The sequence below is a fragment of the Gallus gallus genome, chromosome 15, assembly GCF_016699485.2.
Source record: "Gallus gallus isolate bGalGal1 chromosome 15, bGalGal1.mat.broiler.GRCg7b, whole genome shotgun sequence".
Taxonomy (NCBI): Eukaryota; Metazoa; Chordata; class Aves; order Galliformes; family Phasianidae; genus Gallus; species Gallus gallus.
Window position 1 is genome coordinate 1,120,596 of NC_052546.1, and position 23,102 is coordinate 1,143,697.

Consider the following 23,102-nt stretch of genomic DNA (forward strand, 5'->3'; position numbering starts at 1 on the left):
GTACATTTAACTATGCAGGTCACTCCAAAAGCAAAGTCTCCTATTCATTTCCCTGGAAACTACAATGAATACAAAGAGCACATAACACAACTTAATAGAGAAAATTCTCAGCTACAACACACAGCCACCGCCCCCAGCTGTGCACTTCCACCACCATGACCAAAGCTGTGTGCTGCGCTCATGGCAACCTGCACGGCCGTGTGGAGCATGGCTTGTCTTTCACATCACTGCCACCACCCTCACTGCGCTCACAGACACTGCTGGGTCTCCATCACTGCTCAGCAAGCACTGATGAATGTCAGTGGGTGCAGTTCTTTCCACACAGAGGAGCTCATTGACACACCTTCGCTCCACACACACTCCCATGTCAGACGCCATTCTGTCAGTGCCCCTCTGCTGCCATCTGTCACACAGCAACAAAACATAACGGGTGGGAAGGTTCAACCTCTGCTGCCATACCACCAACAGCCGCCTCTCATGTGGGCCAGCATAATGAAATAGGAGGCATTACTTTTGGAGCAGCCCAAAGTAGTTGTTCCCTCCCCTAGGGAGGAAATGAAGTGACAGTACAATTCTCCAGTGCATTCATCAGCAAGCCTACATGTAAGTTTTCTCCCACCTGAAACGCACTAATCTCAACAGCACAGTTAACACTTCAGCTTTCAGGGTGTTTGAATTCCACAAACCCACATAAGGTCACCTTATGAAAGCTCAGGATACAACCATTAACTTCTCCTACCAGGACAGCATGGCCAATTTTTCTTTCTCACTGACTGCAGGGACTGCCAATCTCAAAGTAATTAACAGCTCAGTCAGTCTGTACTCTCAGCACCCAGACAGGCTGCCATGTTAACTGCACGACTGCAGGAAAAACATCTTCTCAGAGCCCTCTCAAAGCCCGAAGACAGTGAGCTGTGAGCTAGCTGCTGTCACAGCACATACACGTGTAATTGAAAACACATAAGGAAATACAGATAAATGAGTCCTTTCCTCAGCACCCACCACTCGGTCTCACCTCCAGCAATGGCTGACACAGGGCACAGCAGCAGCTATTCAAACAGGATTCCGTGGGATATTTAGAAGAGAGAATATGTGCTGTTTCTTCACCTCCAGCTGTACTCCTTTAGTACGAAAAGCCTCAACGTGGATTTCAATATACAGTTCATATCAAATTGAAAGTAGAATTCAAATTCAGTGACATCTTTCTGGTACTGTACTAACAAATGACAGATGCTCCACCTCCCAGTACACCTACCAGAAGCAGAACATTACTTACTGCACTTCGGAGTGACAGAAATGCACTAAAAATGGTTTATCCGGAGCGGTGCATCACATTTCCTATTCCCTCATTAATTCTTAGAAACAGCAAACTAAAATACACGAGGAATGTCTGCAGACTCTGCAGAATAAATAACTCACATCTTTCAGAAAACGTTCCTGAAGGCCTTTCCTGCCCCTGTGGCCCATTCATCAAACTTTCCTATGGTTCATTTGTGCCACTGCACTCGTAATAACATTTGCTTTACAGCTTTGGTTATCAACAGCATTACAGGATTTTGTACACTGCTTGTCCTATTTCTTCATCAGTTATAGGATTAATATTAAGGTGGATATCGATAAGATTATAACAGAAAAAGATTTTAAAGGGCATCAGTAAGTGCAGCTTGTCCTTCTCTCTTGCTCTGTTTTCACCTACAGAAAAGCTTACTGAAAATTAATGCCTCAAACAAACAGTCCCGCCTATATCAAACATAAATAAGCGTGAGAATTCTGCAGGGTCAAATTAATAGCTAATTAATATTCTGTACAAGTTGCACAGACATCACACCTTACAGTACTAATGTCATAACTCATGCTAGAAAACATACCTCTGAGTATCTCATGCAGAACCATCTGCTCTGCAAATGCCTGACGCCCTCTTTGCTAGATCTCCTTGGGATTTACCTAACAACAACAGAATCCCTTTCCCTGTCTGTCACTGTAACCCAGACACCCCGGAGAGCTCAGCTCACATCCTTCACCTCCACTGCAGTCGGGGCAACAGAGGCCCCAGGGAGGCTGAGCCCACGGAGAACAGCTCCTGTCTCACAGCATGCACTGCTGCTGCTGCTCTGAGTGCGCACAGCGAGAGCTCCCAGGGGAACAGCTGCACTGCAGACACACGCACAAGCATGCCCTTAAGTGCCAAGGAAAGGTGGGCTCTGATAAGCTGTCACCTGGCAGCCCCTGGAGAAGAGCTGCTGGTGTTGGATCCACAATGCAGAACAAGAGCCACAAGCCAGCAGTGCTGGGGCTGACCACGAGCTGTGCAGGAAGAGCCTGAAACTGCCAGCATACCGACTACATGGCTCCTGCTGCACCAGAGCTGGAGGGCAGAACCTGCATGCAGCAGTCCTTGCAATACAGAGGAAGCACCCAGATAAAGGACTCAGAACAGATGGTCTGATGGACTTCTCTGGCCTTTGAAATGAACCCCCTCATAGTTTTGGGGGGAACATTCATCTCTGGTGTGTTCAGAGAAGCCTGCTTTCCCCCAAGACCTGCTTTTGAATGCATTCCACAAGTCCAACAAATGAGAAAGCCATTTTAAAAACAAGAACAGTATCTTCCTCATATCACACTGCAAAGGGTAACAGAAAGCTTCCCTGTGTGTTTGCCATACATATATACACTGCATTCAAAAGAGCAATTCCAGGAACAAGACACGAAGTTGCTGCCTGTGTTACTTATAGGGGCATAGGATGGAAAGCAACTGCAGGAGAGAACGCACACCTCAGCCAGACATTTGAGAACCTTTACACGACGATTCCTCCTCACATTCTTGCAGCCCGGCCTGTAGGCAGGACTAGGGAGAGAGGGTGTGCAAGGATGATTAAATGTGTGCTTTCCCTGGGAAAATAAAACAGAGGACTCCTAAGTAAATGTTAAATGAAAGCAAATATCTTCCAGCAGAGAAACACATCAGCCTAGGAATCCAGTCAGCATTAAAGAGTATAGAAAATGGTGGGAAATGTGTGAGAAATCTGTTCATACTTTAGATAAGTTTAGCATTAGCACCAAATGGTCTTCTTAATGATACGCAAGTCTGAACGTAACAGTTACATCTGCAGAGCAGAGCTGACGTTCACCATCTCCAGGACAGGTGAACCACTGCTGCTATCAGAGCCAGCACCCAACTTATCTGCATGAGGAAGGATTTAAAAGCAACCAAATGCAAGGTTTGGTTGCATGCACTCGCAGGATTTCAGTGTGAATCGCAGCACTGTGCTCTCCCTAAAATCACTGCCCCGGGGTGCAAATCACGGGCGTCCCCTGGCAGGTGAAGGAGCAGCACTTTGCTGGCACAGCACACACACCTCGCTAAGCCCCCAGCACCGACCTCACCCCGGCTGCGTGGCACTGACATCTCTGCTTCCACTGGTAACAGAACGAAGGTTTCCACACGTCTCATTTAAATACTTCACTTGTCACCTCCACCTACTCCGGCAGCCCAAACCCTTGCTTTAAAGACACCCCTCTACACTTTGCTTTGCTCCACGAGTAAGAATTTTTATGTGGATGTCAGCCAAAGGAGATCGATAAGGAACAGCTGCTGCAAACAGGCACTCCATCTGAGCGCACTCCGAGTTACTGAACGTCCCAAAGGGGAACACAGAGCCGTTTAAAATCGTTCCATCATTTCATGCAGGAGTACAACGAATTCCATACTTCAGTTCACATGAAATACCAAAAAGTTGAATCAGTATTAAGTTCATTGTTCCGAACATAAGAGAGAAAAAGCAAGAAGCTGCCTGTGACATGAAGATAGCCTAACCCAGGCCTCTCTGCTGACAGAGACCTATACAACACAATGGAGCTTGGCAGCAGTGAGCTGAACCAGGCATCAAGCAAACAGTAAAGCATACAGTAAAGAAAGAGAAGGACAAAGTCCAAACAAAGAGAGGAGAAGAAAAAGATGGGGGGGTTCTGATGGTGATGCTGGTAGAAGCAGTTGTGCATCAGATCCGGGCAGGTGATCTCACTGGGTATTTATTTATACCTATTTAAATATCTACTCACCAGCCAGACCCAAACAAGAAGCGCAGCAGCTCTCACTGCCTTGCATGTAAACCCTTCCAACTACTCGAACAGAGAGACTGGCTTTGTTCAACTGCCCACGTCTGTAAGAGGACCTAACAAAAGCCAGCTTTGAAAACTGACTTCACAAGAGAGAGCTGCTGTCCAAGAAAACATCTGTGTGGAGCAACAGGTCTAAGGCTGACATGACCCAGAATCACGTCAGAGCTGCCTCTAAGACCCCCTGCAGTAAGCAAGGGCTCAGACAACAGCTGAACAAGGTACAGATGTGTGGCCTATCTTCTGTCATTTGTGCCTTTCTACATCCCAGATATCATGTAGTGGTATTTTAGTTAAATGCTGCTGACTGGTTACCTCCAGCATGACCTACTGGAGGGCCTTTGCTCGCTCTCCTGTAACGCAAAACCACAGAGATGCACTACAGGAGAATTCCACAATACCCAGCAGCGACTCAGCTTACAAATTATTCCAGACTCTGCTTGGAAGAAACACTAAGAGGTTCCACTTGCTTTATCATATATGCTTGCTGCAATGTGAAAAGAATCTCAAAAATACAAAAATGAGGTAGCGTGTATCTAATGAAGGATCACAGCTCGCATACCTTCCAAAGCAAACTATGGCCTCTGCACGGACTGCAGCGAGCTCTGCTCCCATCTCTTCAGCCCACCACAGCAACACACATTTCTGTAGGTTCCCTCCATTGGCAACCCAGGGGGAAGGGACCTACACTCATTCCTAAGGAATGACAGAAGGCAATAAGCAAGTGCACAACTTTGAATTTATACTTCAGATTTTATTGTAAAGCATTAAGGTTGCATGTAAGTAGGTTATGTCTCTGCTGCTAAAATCTATGCATAATTTATTTATATTACAAGCTAAACATCAGGAACTGTCAGGAGGAACCCTAACAGCTCCTTACTAGCACGAATTAAACGCTCTGCTCAGCATATAAGCCCCAGGACAGCCATATGCTGTGATCCTGCACAGTATCAGTAAGCTAATTAAGAAACCGCCTTCGCCTGCTCCTCTGTACCGAGGTGTGGGTTTTGAATTCGGGTTGTTTTTTTCCAGTCTGGGTTGGGCAGATAAGCTTCTCTTCTTCTGTGCTGAAAAATGGAAGATTCACAGGCAAATCTCTGTTCCTTTTTTATCTCTTTGAAAACTATTCTTTTGCTGAAATCCCAGCCCTAAAGTGCCTACACCACAGAACACTAACAGCCCTGTTATGCCTACTGGAGGTTTTCATCCCCCATTACAATCTCTAGGGCCAACCACCTGACAGGATTCCACCTACTGCTATTTACCAACCTCATGGGAAACTAATGCTGAAGTGCAAATCTCAATTGGAGGGAGGAAAAGTGAAGATGACTGACACACTCAGGTGCTTCGGAGTCTGAATTTCACCCAAATCAGAAAGAAGCAGCAATACTAAGAATCAGACCACAAAAACATTTATACAGCTAATCTTGCTGAAGTTATGTCAGAACAGCAATTAACTCCATGTTTCTCATGTCCCCATTACTCCCCCAACCACCAGGTCACCCTTCTCTTCCCAGCAGCTGATGTTGAGCAAGCTGCTATGTGCAGCTTCAACCTGAGGAATGCATGTTTGAGTGGAAGTCAGGTGGGTGCAGGCTGTGTTTGCACATGCACAGCCACGTCTCAAAACCTCGAGGCTACTTGTGAATGTGAGTTTCTGCATGCTTGGAGAACTGACAAGAAATGCTGCAACCACAGATGGTACCCTGGAAAAAAAAGAATACTCTGCATCTGTTTACTATGCAAATTAATTCATTTAACATTTGTTGACAGCAGGTCAGTTTGGAGCAGGAATCAAGCTAGAAAGCAGGTGATTTAGGAACTAAGTTCTACTCCATCCTCCTACAATTAAAAAAAATCTAAGAGAATTAAACTAATTAAGCAGAAGAAGCAATTAAGCCCAAAATGAATTTAACTTTTCAGCCATTAAAATCTTCACAGCTTCCAGAAAACGAAGAACCACGGTGGACACGTGCACAGAAAGCAGAACAGGCTGTGTGAGCGCAGCAGTGCTCCCGGCTCTCGGACCTGCACAGCCGCCCTGCAGCAGAGCGCGGCGCTCTGGCACCGCCGGGATGCAGTGAGCACACTGAGCCCCACCACCCTCACAAACAATTCGACTTGTTTTCTCCTCCTAAAGCACCCTCATGTCTCACATGCATCTGGAGAAGGAGCACCAAATGACCTTGGAAGTGGTTCTGCGAAAGCTATGTAACACCGCCTATAATGTAATATGAAATACGGACTCCTCCAGACCCCAGCAACCAGCACTACTGTATGAGGCTCTAGGTGCTCTCAGAAAGTCAAATACAATTTCTAACCAGAAAAAGTTCCTTTCCAGGCAATATCTGAGGTATTAGAAATGTTCAGTAGTACAGGAAGAGAAAGGGAGCTGTCTGAAAGCACACTTAAAATAAATAACACCACTATCAGGGGAAACAAAGAACACGCTCAAAATGTGTAGAAACACTGACCATTTCTGTAGAACAGGTAAAGGAACGTGTGATCTTCAGTGCTTATGGTACAGCTTGCATTGGAAGATGCTTATTCTGCACTCAGCTTGCTGGTTAACCTGGTGCCTGGGTCACTCCCCACTGCATTAAACACCTCACTACTGAGATCCTCTCAATCAAACGTGGCTCAATCACCTGCTCTTAACACAGACCTCGCTGGACAGACTTCCACTGTTAAGGTCCATGTGACAAAGCACCTCCAGCACTGTTACTGAGGCCACTAAAAGCCGATGTCTTTGCAAAAAACGAATATATACGGTACTTTATTCCAAATAAAACTAATATAAAGAAAATCCTACACACAGGATATGGTGAACAACAGATTAACACTCCAGAGTTCTACCTTACCGTAAGCAGCCAGAAGTGTTCTTGAAGACAGTTGTCCACTCAGCATCGCGAGGCTTGGAGTCCTCGTTGGGCTCACTCTCCCAGCCAGAATGGGGTATAATCACCTCGTTGGTGAGCGTCTGCAGGCCGTGGTTGATGATGACCATCTTCAGGGGCTCGTAGGAAGACAAATTCCACAGAGTGCCTTCAGGAGAAAAAGTGATTATTATACAAATAAGGCAATAATAATGACTTTTAATTTCTAGATTAAATAGAACTACCAAGTTTACAGAGAATCACTAGAAAGCCATATGATAAAACTAATAAGACATTCAGTAAAACCACTCGATGAAAGGCCCGATGAAGCACACAGCTTAGTGAACGTTCCACAGTCGCTGCAATGGAAGAATTTCCACAGATGTGGAAGCACTTATCAGGATACAGATATTGCTCAATTTATTAAGTCTCACGACTGAGTACATAAACACAGTGTGCTACTGGAGATTAATGGGGCACTCCTGATACATGCAAATTTTGATATTGTCTGGCTATACCTCAAAAAGCAAAAATTGATCCAGTGAAGCAGAAAGGTCTTAAAAGCAAGTCTTAAAAACATGGCTGAATTGATGGAGGGTCATTGATCTTACACTTATTCTCCGCACAAGACCTCTCTATTATTCACTTTCACATCGTGCTGTCAGAGGCAATATCTACGTTCCAATCACCACGTGCCATGGGCTCACAACTCCCTGAAGAAGCTGCTACTCAGAGCTGCTCTGCTGCCTCCCCATTCCTACCTTGCTTAGGAGCTCAAGTAGACAGATGTCAAGCATGAAAATGACACAACAGCCTTACAACTGTAAACATCCATTTTAGATGCAGGATGCAAATTTCCAGCAGAGCTGCACCACTGTACCAACAGTTCAGGCTCATGAAGGACTGGAAGAGATTTGCTTCAGAGAGAACTCCGGCACAGCGCAGCCCGGCAGCGCTGAACAACAAGCAGTAGAACAGGTGGAGGGAGGCAGGTGCACACTGCTGACCTCCGAGCAGAACTGCAAAGATCAGCAAAAATTCAAACAAACTGAATGGAAAAGCATTCCCCAGAGCTACGGGATGCCTTTTCTAAGTGAATTCGTGCACCTTACAGCACGAGCTGTAGATATTTGTCCCTAAGTGTTCATCTGAAACAAAACACAAAAGAAAAACAAAGGCAGAGCCCACTGCTTTCAATCAGGTTTTACACCTATTGCGAAGGAGATTTTGGATCCATCCCTTTTGTCAGCCAGGTAGAAATCCACGGCCTCACCAAAGCCCCCCGTGAGCACACAGCGGGTGGTGGAACGCAGCCCAGCAGTGTGCACAGCCAGCACAGCACCCCAGGCAGGAGGAGCTGCCGTCCATGGGAACGCTCCTTCACAGCTACGGGCAAGACGTGTCCAACACCAAACGTCCTTCTCTCATGTCAGAGCATTATCTGTATAGGGTCACAACAAGCACCATGTCAGAAAAGGAATTTTATCTCCATCCGAGCAGCGAGTGGCACTTCTATGAGAAGCTCAGGGGCCGGCGATTAGCAGAGCCTCTGCAGCCTCACACTGCGTTGTCTCCATTTCAAAGTGCTCTTTACAAAATCCAGGCATCCGTTCAGACTGAGGAGATGAGAGAGCAGGATGAACACAACGTGTCTTTGCTTTGCATCTTTCCAGAAGACGACCCTAAATACTGCTTCTTTAAACTACTTACTTCTCACCTCATTATTCACATACACAATAGGTCCCTAAATGCACTGCTGGTTCGGAACTTCTGAATGTCAAACACAGAATGAGAACATCCAGCACTGAATGCGATGGATACGTCCCAGAGAGCTACAAAGGACAAACTAGGGCTCCTCCACTGGGTCGTGGGTGAAGCATTGGGTATTTGCCCTGCTCAAAAAACAGCAGCAAAAGGAGATAGCAACAACCGAGGAACCAGCAGAGTGCTCCCAAGGACACCGTGCCTCTTTTCTTTTGAAATGGAACATATTTCAACCGGAAGCAACACGGAGATTCAAACCCATCTGTATGTGCAAAAGTTTTAAAAACTGGCAGCCCTTTGTATTTCAGTGCTCCGTCCTTAAACGCACAAATCTCTCTTGCATCTGAAATGAGATTCTGCCCTTTCCTCCTTCCTGAAGAAGTGACAAAATCTGCTGTCTGTATCACGAGGCTACAAAGGCAAATTTTAGTGCTCAAGAACAACCAGGCAGACAAATCCTTAGAACGACAAAAACACCCACAGAACTTGCACAGGCTCTAACAACAGACTATTCAGAAGTTTTTCACTGCTCAAAAAGCTTTGGTTCATTTTCACACTTAGAGATTTGTGCCTAAATTTCGGTACCTCCAACCTAAATCTATACAATAAAGTTGCCATCTCTGTGTTCCCTCTCTTCTGTATTCTCATTCTGCAGTAGTTATTCCAAGAGATTAAATCCAGCTGGGTTCCAGCAGTATTCTCACTGCACTGCAGAGCTGACATCACAACTGTGCCAACCTACAGCCAGCACAGGTGAATCCCACTGACGTTACTGACACCACCCAGACCAACAGAGCCCCATGTGCCCATGGAAGCATCTCCTACACTCACCCAGAACACTTACTGAAAGTTTGAACACAATCTGTGCAATAAAACAGTCAGAAGCAGAGGAATTCTGACCATCAATCTCCTTGCCCTCCAATGTCTGCTGGAGCTGAAGCTGTGCAGAAAGCCTTTCCTCCGAAGAAAGGAACCTCAGCTGGCACGTGTGCCATTTTCTCACCTCTCAAACGTTTCACAGAAAATACCAACAAACTAAGAAGAATGACAAAATATTGTCTTATGAAAAACACATTGCAGAAACCTCTTCAAGTTTCTCAGAAATGTCAAAACACATTTTTGTGGTTGCATGGGGGGAAAACCAAAGGAATTTGCCTGTTGAACGGCATTTAGTGAAGGAAAACGTACAGCACGTGGCTGAAAGAGAGCCCAAGATAAACAACAGTGATGAGGGAGCCCTGAGGTTCCAGAGCCAGGGAAAAGGGGCAGATTTGAGTCTGACTATGGGGAAAATACCCCACAAGAAGGGGTACAGATTTTGTGATTCAGTTGTGGAATAAGAGGTGTAAATCCCAGCATCCTTTCAGGTAACAAATCTCGTGGTAAAGACACGGACAGGGACAGCCACGGAAACCTAACAAACAACAGCAAGTCTTATCAGGCTGTACATTTTAGCAGCGTGAAAAACAGAGTGATAAAAAACCAAACAGCATAACTGTAAATTTGACATCCACCTTGTAAGAATCCTTCCGTGCCTCTGTCCGCATAACACAGTAATGAGCTAACAGGCTAGGAACACTGTTTTTAAAACTCGGAGTTTAATCAATTCAACCAAATAGTGCTCAAGAGAAATGAAGTCAACACAGCAGCGCGAGGGAAAGGAAGTTATCTACATTTCCCATATGCTTTCACAAGGATCTGCCTTTTTTGACCAGAGACTGGAAGAATTTTAGGGCTCAGTAATGAATTACTGATCTTCAGAAGACAATCACATCATGATCAACTCTTCATTATATTCCTAAGCACTATTTGCAGAATACATACATATTTCTAACTGCAATCATTACCTCCACGTTGCAGGATGCTCAGCAGGGACAATGGCTACACGTCTTCATTTCGAAAATACTGATTGTCATAAAAATATCTCAAAAGTACTATAAGCTGTACACATAGCTACACAAAGTCTGTCACATTAGAAGCGATTAGGGCCACAGGCAGTTTCCTAAATCTCTGCCTCCTTGGAGCTAACTGCGTAAAGAAGATTTCTAAAGACACTGTGTCAGAGTACCACCGATGCTATTACCTTCCAAAATCCAAGGCAAATCTTACATTGCTGTGCCTGCTTACTTGCAAAAATCCACTGTCACCACGAAATTAGCTCGAATGAAGAGTTAAAACACCTTCTTATGGTCTATACTGAATCATTTATCATTTGTGAGAAAAGCAGCACCCTCCATCCCATCCACCACAGACTTGTGTGTTGGGCCCATACGCGACTATTGGGCACCTACAGACCTGACTGTGTCAGTCCAACTGCTGAAGGGTGGAGCCGCACTTCTTGAAGTTAAATACCAGTTAAGGGAGACTCTCATCATGAGCTACTGTGTTGCAGAACAGGCTATGAAATGGGACCTTCTTCGGACAGCCTCCTAACAGAAAATGGGATCTTCATGTTCAAGGCAGCACAGTAGTTCAAAAAGAAACTAGCACCGTATCAGCACACGGGATCTGAGCACGTGGGGACGGCCAGCAGGTGTGAACACTGTGCGAGCCGATCCATCTGAAGGATTCTGTTGTAGTATTAGATCAAAATATACCCTTCACACCGCATTTTGAAGGTCAATCATTTGTCAGTTAAAACCAGCCTGGCAACACAAAGCATCAGGAAATTCATGTTCTGCACCACTTAGAATCTGTGCAATGTCATTAAACAACAAAATTACTTTCAACTTTCTCACAAAGAATAAATTATTCATTAATGCTACCCACCTCTGATCACTTTTCTAAGAATGTAATAGAATTCTGGTCTTGCATATCTGATAGGAAAAAAAACCCTTATCACTCAATAAAAAACGCTTACAGCTTTCCCAATCAGAACAGATTCTATTCCTTATCAGTTTAATCCTCATTTCCCTTCAGTTATCATGAAAACGATGCACTGGGAATTCAGCAGCATAGTGCCAAGACAAGAGAGGGACGGCAAGGGATGGCTCTGTGCAACACCTCTCATGATTTACTTATGGACACGAACACAAGCTTTCCTCAGTGCAGTAGATGGAGCCAAGTGAGAAAAGTGAGATCTATGCTATTTTATGACTGCATCTTGAGTTTTGTGAGTACTTTAAATGCTGCACGTGTCTGTGTGACCTGGATGGACATCATGCTGCAGTGCCATTTGCAGATATATCAGGAACAGTTGGCAAAACAGCTGTGACATTAACCTAGAGGTTTCAACTCTACTAAACAGTGTATTATCTGAAAGAGAAAAATGCTACAAGCTTGCTTAATGCGACAGCAGTGCCGTATCAGTATACTCAGACTGCTTCCAAACTCTCACATCAATATATTTCACTTATGTTCTCCAAAAAGTATATTCTAGGCAACAGTCAAGCAAACACACTTCTGTCACACCAAGTCTCATGTGCTCAGCAGGGAGGAGCACCCACCCAATTCCCTCCTTATGCTGCCCTGCAACTGCCTCCACCTCTCCCACCCTCCCACCGCACTGCTCTGCCTCTGCCCGTTATCAGGTGAGCAGCCACAGCTGGCTGCACCACTCACACTGCTCTGCACAGCTGCGGCCACTGCATCAGATCACCACATTAATGAGAGGCCGTGGAGCTGCAGGAAAGCCTGGGACTCACAAATCAGTGATCAGTGACACACGCTTCAGCCAGAAATCATCCTCCTAACTGCAGAGGATGAGCCCCGCAGTAAGCTGCCATGCGCCTCCGGTCCTGTGGGCAGGCAGTGCCCTGCAGCTGGAGAACCAAAATGTCAAGACTGCATGGAAGTGCTCTTCATTCGGGCACCTGAATTATTTAAATCTTCAAAATACTGAAATGTCTTTGGAAAGCAGGATTATTTCATCAGTCATCCACACCTGGGATAACCTGCTGATGACAACAGGTCAGCTTTCATAAAGCAGCCAGTGTTAAAGAAATAGTAAAATGTGGGGAAGTCAGCGTGCCCATGCCAACCTTGGACATGCTGCCTTCTGGAGCTGATGTCTGACTGGACGGTTACACACCATCAGCTGGGGTTCAAATGCTGTCTGCAAAGCACTCCAGCATCAGTTACAGAAGCATTGCTGGAATACCCTTCTCTTCTATACAGATGCTTGAATGTCTCACACCGGATCTGGTGATGTCATTTTAGAAGTGGACTGAAGCCATTCCTGGTTAGGAGGAGATTAAACGCATATCATCTGTTGCTGGACATCTGCTTAGGTTAAGGCCCTCAATATTCCTGGTGCTTCTCAGGAAAGGGAAATAAAGAGCTTTAAATAGCAAAAAAGGAGTGGAACAAAAATACTGTATTTAATTAGCAGGAGGTGCTGTCAAATAAAATTTATTTGAATTGCAAATCTAATATATCAATTGGAAATGGAGGCAATGGCCACTTAGAATAAGAAGGGAAAACAACCAGTTTGTTTCTGCCGTCTCAGAAGTGACTGATTAGCGCTTAGCATTGTAACGATGTTCCTTCAGAGTAAATTACAGACTGGTTTCTCCTTCCCCAAATCTAAAGAAATAAATGCACTCCTTCCCAGCATTCCAGAAATGAGTTTTCGGTAAACCAGAACAGCAGATCAACAGCAACTCTTTTTTTTTTTTTTTTAAATAAAGTCATCATTCTAAATGAGTGCAACAAATGGTGTATAAATACTACCCACACAGCTTCCACGTTAGGAGACAAAGCTCACAGAGCACTCAAAGCAACGCGTGCTACTGGCAGCTCTCCTCTACCAGCTGTGTGGGAAAGGATTGGGAAAAAAAAGCCCACATTGTATTTAGACCTAGTTTTCTAAATATGTTATAAATGGTGGGGGAAGAACGGTTGGAACACCCAGGGCCACCGTTCATCTCAGAGAATTACGATTACCAGTAAAAACCTGGACAGCTGCCATATTTTTGAGGCGATTATAGAATTACGATGTTTACTTCAAATGGCTTAATCCACATTTGCAATAGGGTCTGCTTGGACAGCCCTACACTGATAAGGGAGCTGAACAGTTTCAGTCCTGGACTGATATTTTTGTGGCAAAATATTTTTTTCTGGCACTGAAATGCACTGCAGCTCCCCAGGTTCCCCTGCTGCTTCTGAGAAAAGAAAGAGAAATCCATTTCAATCCTCATGAGTTATGGGAGACCGAAGAACAATATATTTCTCCATATTTAAGAGCTGACATACTTTTCCACCTTCTTCCACTTAATGGCTGAACTTTGAAACTTGGCATATACTTTATTACTCCTTTTGGGCCACGTCCAAGACTAAGTTCAAATAAAAATAGGCTGAATAATGGAGTTGTAAGTGATTGAAAAATCCCTGGAAAGCGCGCAAGAACCCAGTATTTAAAAAATATCATTCTCCCTTTCCCAGTTGCAATGAACAACTCACACATCCACCAGAGCATCTCCTCACTCTCAGCCACAGACACGCAGTGATTTATACGTAGCCTGGGATCAGCACCAGGGCAGGACATGCTGCTGAGGAGACCGACCTATCAATACAGAGTAGTTGGGACACAGCAGCAGCATTGTTTTAGAAAAGATCAACACAAAGTTTTAGATTAGCATACCTTACCTCATGATTATAACACACTGAGGGCAAGGGCAGTACAAATTATCTGTCAATGGCATTGCTATAGCTTCTTGAAGCTTCAGTTGCCCAACCACATGCTACATCCAAGAAGCACCATCCATCCCTCAGCGCTCAGGAAAACCAGCACGCTACATACACAGATGATCATGCATTCCACCTAAAGGAGGCATAAGCCTTAGGCTTTCTCACGCCACAGATATAGTACAGCTAAAGAAACAGCTGCAGGTAGCGATCTAAATGCAGCATCCTTATCTCCAGAAATTCTTGTTCTTGAAACTGGAAGGACTCCCTAAAGAGTAATTTATTAAAGAAAAATACAGACACTGACCTGTAATTAGCTCTCTGACTTCCATGTCATTTGTTTTTCGCAAGAGTCTGATCAAAGCAGGGATCCCATCACAGTTCTTTATAGCCACCTTGTTTTCGTTATCTTTCCCATAGGAGATGTTCCTGAGGGCCCCGCAGGCTTTGCGATGGACCTCTGGCTTTGGATGATCGAGCAGGCCCACCAAGATGGGGATCCCCTTAAGGTGCCTCACGTCCTTTTTGATTTTATCATTCTCGTAGCACAGGTGCTGCAAGTAGGCAGCGGCGTTAGACTTGACCGGGTCAATCGGGTGGCTGAGCATGGCAATGACCTCGGGGAGGTCAGGGTCCCTCCACCTGGGGTCCTTGCGAATGCTGTCAATAGAGGGGGAGCGCTTCCCCAGGCGGTCGATGCTGGCCATGCTTCCTCGCTCTGGCTGTGCCAGCGGTGCCGCGTAGCTGCCGTGGAGGTAAGGGATCCTCTCTTCCACCATCTCTGTCTCAATGGGGTCATCATAGCCCCTGCAAGAAGCAACAGTCCCGAGAGAAAGAAAGGAAAAATATATATAATTTAAACATTCTGTGCCTCCAAGTCAATATGGAGATTTCAGCTGTGATCAAACCCTTTAATATCGCAAACATCATCAGGGACAACATATTTACATTTTCAAATAATTTATTTCTAGTAACTTGAAAATTAATCATAGCTGAGCACTCAGCAGCAATGGGACTACAGCACAGCGTTTGTTTGGCTGGCAGTGAGCCGATGACAGGAGCTGCACATCAAACAGACTGCTTTCATTTTGGTCACTTAGCAAAGCAATTATGTTAGCACTGGATTACATTCAGTAGGAAAGACTGAGCTTCGTTAACATACCAATTCTGCAACAAACCAAAACGCTAATTGAAGGAGTTCTAGGCTGGGCAGAAAGAGAGCACAGTGCTCTGGAAGTAAGAAGAGATCCACTGCACTTCCATTAGGACTCAGAGCTCACACAGCGTGTGTGAGGTGCGCTCCCTGTGAGCTCACACCTAAGCTGACAGCCGGGAGATGGAGCGGAGGACGCCTGCAGCTCACTTACAGCAACCACCCGGTCCTGACAAAAGTTTGCTTGTTCCTCACTGTTAGGTGTGACCGAGGGCAGCAGAGAGACCACTGCTGGCAGTGAGGGGCTGCCCCATCCCGTGCCCCCAGGCCCAGCCTCGAGGCTCAGCCCTGCCTGAGGGGCAACGCTGATGGCAGCTACGGATCTGAGTCAAACTTCCCATTCACTCAATTGCTTTTAACCTCAAGCCCAGAAAATTCTTATTTTCATCCTGCCGTCCCACTGCTCTCACTGCACAATAAGTTAAACTGACTTCTCACGTTAGGTTCACGTCTTCTTTTGCTGCTCAGTAAAGCTAACAGATGGGAAGAATTAAAAAGAAAAATTAAGGTTACTATTTAGAAAAGCCCTACAGAATTGAGAACAGCTCATCGTTTCCAACACGTTTCAAACATCAGCACAGCTCCCATACTCCCAGCTGCGAGCAGTTATTTGCCTTCCTCCCAACCAGCAGCAGCAGCCCGGGCCTTCCTCCTCCTGCCCCTCCCGGACAGATGTCAGCTCCTACTTCTGCACTTGCAGGTATGTACTTTTAATTGCTACAAAATGATCTGTACAGACTTTTAAGCACTGGCTGACGTTACTGAAGTTGTGGATGTCATGCATAAGGAAATATAGAGCACTAGAACTCCAACAAAACGGAGCTCACTGCTCCCCTAAAGGGACTGCTCATTAAAGCAGACTCCGAGAAGTGCAATCGGAGGCGGAGACTGAACTTAGCATTGGACAATTAATGCTTTTGATGTTAAAAGCACCTCTAGTGACTTCAAGTTGCTTTAGCTGCTGTTCTAAGCAATGAGCTGAATGGCAGGATAAAATGGGCCAGCATCCAGAGCTCAGAATGCATCAGAAGTCCTCGTATTGATGCAGTTATTTGTGTATGCGTAATTCATTACTTGCTCTGCAGTGATTTACCACGTCTGGACAGAGCAGAACAAAGCTGCCCCCATCATTCCAAGAGAAAAGTAACAACTTGAAAATATTTACTTGTGTGCATGTACACAGGGCACAAGTAATAACAAAGCCCCTAAGCTGTACTTTGTTTATACATGTGCAAATTTGTGCCAACCAGCATTAAAACTATAACAAAAGCAAACTTTCCTCATGCTCAGCCTCTTATTAAATTCTTAGTGACTGTGTAAAAGTAGCAGATTAATAACTGCCCTGCACACAGCTGCTGCTTGATTCGGTACCCTGCAGTTCTGCACTTCTCAGCCCTCGGAGCTGCCTACACAGTAACCATGCACTGCCCCAGCTACACCTGCGTAATTAACGTTCTCCCTCCCTCAAACCCATGCAATACACAAAGATAATTATCATCTTGGGATGCAGTTCTCTTCCATTACTGCCATATGGAGCCTTACAAACAGAACTGAACAGCTGATCCCGACTCTGTTGCGCTGTTCTCCCCTGTGCCACACAAAGCTCTCCGGTTCCATTACATTTGCTAAAGTAAAACTTCACAATTAGGACTTTAAATGCTGCCAGGACCAGAGGGAGCATCACATAACTCCTACAGCAGCAGTAACAAGGTTTTCATCCAGTTCCACCCCCCCGCGAACTGCTCACTTACACAGCTCTTCTCCTGCCCATCTCAGCCTGACTCCGCAGGGCCACGTCTCCACTAAGAACCAGCACACAGCTCTAACGGGAGCTTTTTAGCTCACCAAGACAGTTACATTCAAACAGGTTTTTTTAAACAGCATTTTTAGAGAGAGGATGAACATAGGAAACGCTACGGCTAAAACATTCCTGCACAGGTCAGGTTCCACATACCTCTGTACGAAAACTGTGTTAAGAGCTCACCAACCACTGGTAAAAGCACAAGCTGCAAACCCAACAGCTTTATGAGGCAGCAAAGCAAACAGCTGGATACTTGGCCATTCAACACCAGGAATAAGTATCTAGAAACCCCATGAACTTAAGGGCTGTACAGGAAAGCTTGGTGGAAGCAAGCACCATACCAGTTCAGATTCACGTGACTCAATACAGCAGTCAAGTAGAGAGGGTAAAACACCACCACTACCCAACTGACACTGAAATTAAGGACAAAAAATCCTGAAGCACTTCGCAAGAGAAGGTCTAAATGTCAACTCTGCCATCGCTCAGCAGCCTCGAGGGGAAGGAAGCAGGTTACCCACAGAGACTGTCTGCCAAGAAGAAAGTAACTGGCACAGCAGTGGCATGCAGAACGAACACAAAGCCTTGGGCTGACCTGGCACTAAGGGATCCCTGCTCCCAGTGCTGGTGAGATGCTCTGTCCCGTGCTAAGCCTCATCTCCTCCCCCTTAACAGAGGAGCTGGGGCCAGAGAAGCGCACACCAGGCAAGGGGCAAGAAGCCATACACAAGTATTATCAGGAGTTAAACACATCCCATTTCTGAAAGCAAATGAGTAAAATCAGAAGCACGTTGACAACCAAACAGTGAAGAAATCATCTGAGCCAGTCTGGGAGGGCCAAATGAGGTTTTTCCTGCACCCCAGCTGACCGCTCTCAGAAAGGCAGGCTGCTTGGCACAGGAGGAGGAGGAGCGATGAGAACTTCACCAGGAACAGCCCACCACGCTCAGGAGGCCACGGGCTCTTCACTCTTGGACTGGTGGTGTGCCAGGGTTGCTGACTGCGAGCATCTTGCCTTCCATCTGCTGCAGCATGTCAGTTGAGATTTTGGGATGCTGTAGGTCTCACTAATCACCTGTCTGAGGGAATTGATCAAATCATATCCTAGCACAGATAAAATCTGGGAAAATGCTTGCGGATTTATCATCTTACTTGTGGCTTCAGCACAGGCATGTTTGAGTAAACAGGTGAAGGATTTCCACATTTAATCCCCATCAATTATACAACAGCTACGCTCATCACAGCTTGCAGCTGGTGTCTGCTTAGGATACAAGACCAGAAAGGCTCGGGATTTCAGGAGGGAGCTTTGTGCCAACGAAGAGGAGATGCAAAGACTTTGCAGCACGAGGTCCTGCTTTTGCCAGCCTCTGCTCTCTGATGGGAGGATGTGCAAGGGGATTCAAAGGCTGGACTGAATTCTCTGTTCAGGCAAGTCTGAGTTAGCAGCTGTGTGGTTAAAACACTTGAAATCACCTCGTCTGGAAGCACCTAACAGCTACTAATGGATGAGCTGACCCAGGCTGCAGACTGCCACAAAAAACTCAGCCACACATCAGTCTTCTGCTGTCTGCTTCCACATCAACTAACCCATATCAAGTAAATTCACTCTACAGAGGAGCCTGAGAAAACAACAATCAATGCTTTCAAACTGATTGCATTTTGGCCTCACTCCATTCTGCTCAGGCACATCTGTACACTCCTGCCCTGAACTGCCCAGCATCCCAGTGCTAGCTACACTGTGGCACGACGTTCACATTTTGCTGCTAAACCAAAGAGGCTGATTTTTGGGGACAGACCTTTCCCCAGCTTTAAGGATGCCAGCCTACATGCTGCTGGGAGGCCAGACTCGATGCAAGCAGACTTAGGCCAGAAGCACCAATGGAAAGTCTGCAAACATTAGTCAAACTGAAGTAGAACATGAATAAGAAATGTGTGATACCAATCTTCCACGCTGTCTCTGCATAACAAAGCAAGAGAGACCTAATTTTACAGCTACTTTACCTAAAACCCAGCCCATTTCCCAGTGACAGTTGCTTAGATCATGAAATAACCAGCAACATGTAGCATCAATCTCTTAACTCAGGCTTCTGCCATAGAAAATTGAGCAGCAGAAAGCTGTTTTGCTGTTAATTCCATTACAATTAAAAATTCACATCCTGCCTGGTCTGGAATACACAGTAGCAAAAGCTGCTCCTTAGTTTTTAGGGAAAAACAAATCCTATGGATGCTAGTAGAAGTACAAACCATAGAGATGAGCCATGCAAACAAGTCGCTACGAAAGCAGAAGAGTTGGTGTTGAGCAGAAGATGATTTAAAGAAAGGATTAGTTATGACTGGCCATTTTCTCCTGCTTGTTTGTGTTAAGTTCAATGTAATGATCATAAATATTCAAATAATACTTGGCATGTCTTTTGTAAATGAAAAATACCCAGTAATTCCTGCCTCACTTTGAAAAGAGCTATATACAAAAAGCCCAGCAACACCATAAGGCCACATATATTTAGAAACTATAATAAAAATAACCATTATTTAATGAAAACAACCTACTCAGTGAAGAAAAAGGGACATAAAGCTAATTAAAGCTATGTAAAAACCATCACAAATAAATTTGAATACTGTAAGATCAATATAATACACCCAAATGCCTTTTCCTCACCATAATTTGTCGTCCTCTTTCAGGAGAAAATGTCTGCTACAGCAGAGGCTCAGTGCAAAAGAAAACAAGAAGGAAACCCATCCATGTGCACGGAAGAGCAAACAGATGCAGTATTTGCACTTGTCTGGTCTGGAGATGCACGTGGAGATGATGATTCTTCCCATTTAAAAAGGAAACATAGGTAGCTTAAATGGAGGCTGGGGGTGAGATGAGTACAACAGACAGACAGAGAGGAAAGAGGAAGAAGGAATAATGCTCGTGCTGCAGGTCAGTGAGGGCTCTGCCCGCCGCAGCTGTGTGATGGAGGCGCCCGTGCTGCACAGCGCTGCGAGGCAGAGGCCTGCTGGCTGCAGCACCAGGCCTGTCCCACACATACCAACACTGTGAAACCAAAGGTGCCATCAATTCACCACGTTCATTTCATCGTTTCCTCAAGTAATAACCTCATTCAAAAAAAAAACAAAACTAGAGAGAAGTAATGAAGTAGTAATTACCCTCATCTAGCTCAAAGCACTATTTCTTATCATTATTTCTGGCAGTAGCAGATCTGAAATAGAGGTTTACTGAGTTGCTCAAGTGTTTCTTTGAAATGTCAGAAAGCAGCTACATCTGAAGAGGCCCTCACGCAATCTTACCACTCTCACAAGCTAAGGTTTGCTGCCGCAGTCAGGCTAATTGCTTGTCAAATCCTCTTGATCATATTAAATATGGAAAACTCACAACAAAAGGAATGTAAAACAAAAATTGTAAACTGGTCCTATCCGAACTGCAAGGAACAATAAATCAAAGGGATGCTTAAAAGTACACTTTAAAAATACAAATGGGCAGGTTCTAAGAATGCATTCAATTACTTATCATGAATGTAGTTTGAAGAATGTTAATAAAACTTTACAAGCAGCGCTGCCTGACTGCTCTAACTAGAACTGCAAACCTTGCTTAGATGCAGAGGACCAGAAACAGCAGTCTGATAAGCAGATCAGTGTCCTGGCACCCACTGGCATTCACTTCAGCCCCATAAAACCCTGACGCGGTCCCAATGGTTGTGAGCTGCCAGGAAAAGATGCCGGGGGACCTCAAGAGGGTTCTGGCAGATACGCCTTGTCATCCTCTTCTTTATTTTGATTTTTTTAATTATTATTTTTTTAAATATAGATAAAAATGTGTAGGTGCTTGATTCCCTTTGAAATGAACTTCCAGAAACATGAAGGGAGACTGAGCTACAGAAGGATGAACGAAACCACAAGCAGCATCACTTCTCCAAGCAGGAGAGCTCCCTCTGAACCTGTTCCCAACCTCCACGTCCCTCCCGTGCAGGAGGCCCAGACACACTTCCAATGCAAGAGCTGACAGCACAGCACAACTAAGGGCATAAAATAGCACGTCTCTTCGGAAGGGGACTGAAGCAGAAGTAATTTGTGATTGGTCTCCTCAGTTACATTTAGTTCAACACAGATGCTCTTATCTCCCCTTTATTTAGGCTGACAGGACAAAATAACAATCTGATCTTACAAACGCTGAAGTACTTCACTGGGGCTCAGCACAACCTTGTCACACAGCTGAGGGCGTACGATAAGCACAGGCCCAGGAGCTGAGGCTGTCAGGCACCTCACCAGGCAGCTCCTCCATAACGAGGCGTCCCTTCATCACCAGCTATCAGCTCATCTGCAACCAACCAGCTGTTCAAAACTGTTTGGCAGATGTGCACATAACCAGACCTCAAAGATTACAAGACCTCTTTTCACCTTGCCAGTGTGAGACAGCACAGGGAAAATGCAGTGTGGTCACACTTCTTCTTGAGGAAGAAAAAAAAACCTATCCCTCTTTCAGGAAATCATCTTTTTCTTGCTAAATTCAGCCTAAATGAAGTGGTCCAGAAACACACCAAGAGGGATTTGGAGCACAAGAATCACTCTCTTTTGTATTTCACGTGCATTTTGCAGTTATTTATTGGCTAATGAAATGATGTGTTCTGCCTTGTTCACAGCACAGTAAGGCAGCTCCCCTCTTCTCCACGTAGGTCAGCTTTCTCTTCCCACAATGTTTAGGACATGCTGGTTTTGCCTACGGTTGTTTTCAAGAAATGCTCATTATTTCTCTAGCCAAAAATCACAAGTACACTGCAACCCCAAACGGGTTTGTTTTTTGTCCCTTGTCTAAGACCTTTCTCCTTCCACCCCTCAGTTTTCCCGTTTAAGAGATTTTAAGATGTTTATTTCATTCTAACAATTACATTAACCACAATCCAACCACTGCATTTTTTTTCCTGCCAAGTAATTGTGACCTTACCAAACCATTAAGAGTTCAAATGTTCAACTGAGCAAAACAGCTGCAGAAAGCACTGTAAGAAACAAATGGATTTTTACCTTCCTTTGTGAGGTCTTCCTCTCTCCGGCACACCTGCAGATGTCCTTCGGTTCACAGTAGAATAATCAGGATCCAGTTCATATCCTTCGTCATCGACTCCAAGGCTGCGGTTATCATCCTCTAGCCCATAGGGCTCCGGCTGGAAACGTTCTGGCTGAGAGCGGTTCAAGTCAACACTGCTGCCCACTGGTACCTGAGGCTGGGCAACAGGACCATAGTTATCCCTTCTGCTTGGCAACGTGAAGCTCCCGTCGTCAGGCCGGTAGCTGTTTCCTGGCACGTAGGCGTAGCGAGGACGGTAGTTGACGCCACGTGACAGGCTGCCATAGTTGTCTGCTAGATCTCCATAACCATCGTGACTGATATAAGGACGATACTGGCCTTCGTGGCCGTCAGGGTAGGAATCATTGTAGCTGTTGTAAGATCTGGTTAACGTGGACGACGCCTGTGGGGTGATGTACCGCTCCCCATTCTTCATATACCTTCTGTCTATTGAATCTGTGTAGCTGCCCATGGGAGATGAACCATCCATTGATGGCAGGCCGTCGGGTCCGAGCGGGACCTGACGCACTGTTCTAGTGGTGACTGTTTTGACCATCTTGGTAACCTGTGAAGTAATAAGTAAACATGTTAATTTTCTCTTTGATGAACAATGTAAAGAGACTTAAGGGAGCTAGAACAGTGAATGAA

General features: G+C 45.3%; 1 protein-coding gene across 34 annotated transcripts in view; it reads right to left on the bottom strand.

Moving 5' to 3' along the window:
• The window catches only part of ARVCF (armadillo repeat gene deleted in velocardiofacial syndrome), a 209,023-nt gene that overhangs the window by 45,306 nt on the left and 140,615 nt on the right, over positions 1-23,102 (bottom strand). For all 34 annotated transcript variants that reach the window (XM_046901082.1, NM_001398134.1, NM_001398133.1 and 31 more), the window contains 3 exons: positions 22,412-23,019; positions 14,689-15,188; positions 6,978-7,161 (listed from right to left, as the gene is read on the bottom strand). In XM_046901082.1, the coding sequence (XP_046757038.1) occupies positions 6,978-7,161; positions 14,689-15,188; positions 22,412-23,019 (1,292 nt within the window). The remainder of the gene's footprint in view (positions 1-6,977; positions 7,162-14,688; positions 15,189-22,411; positions 23,020-23,102) is intronic.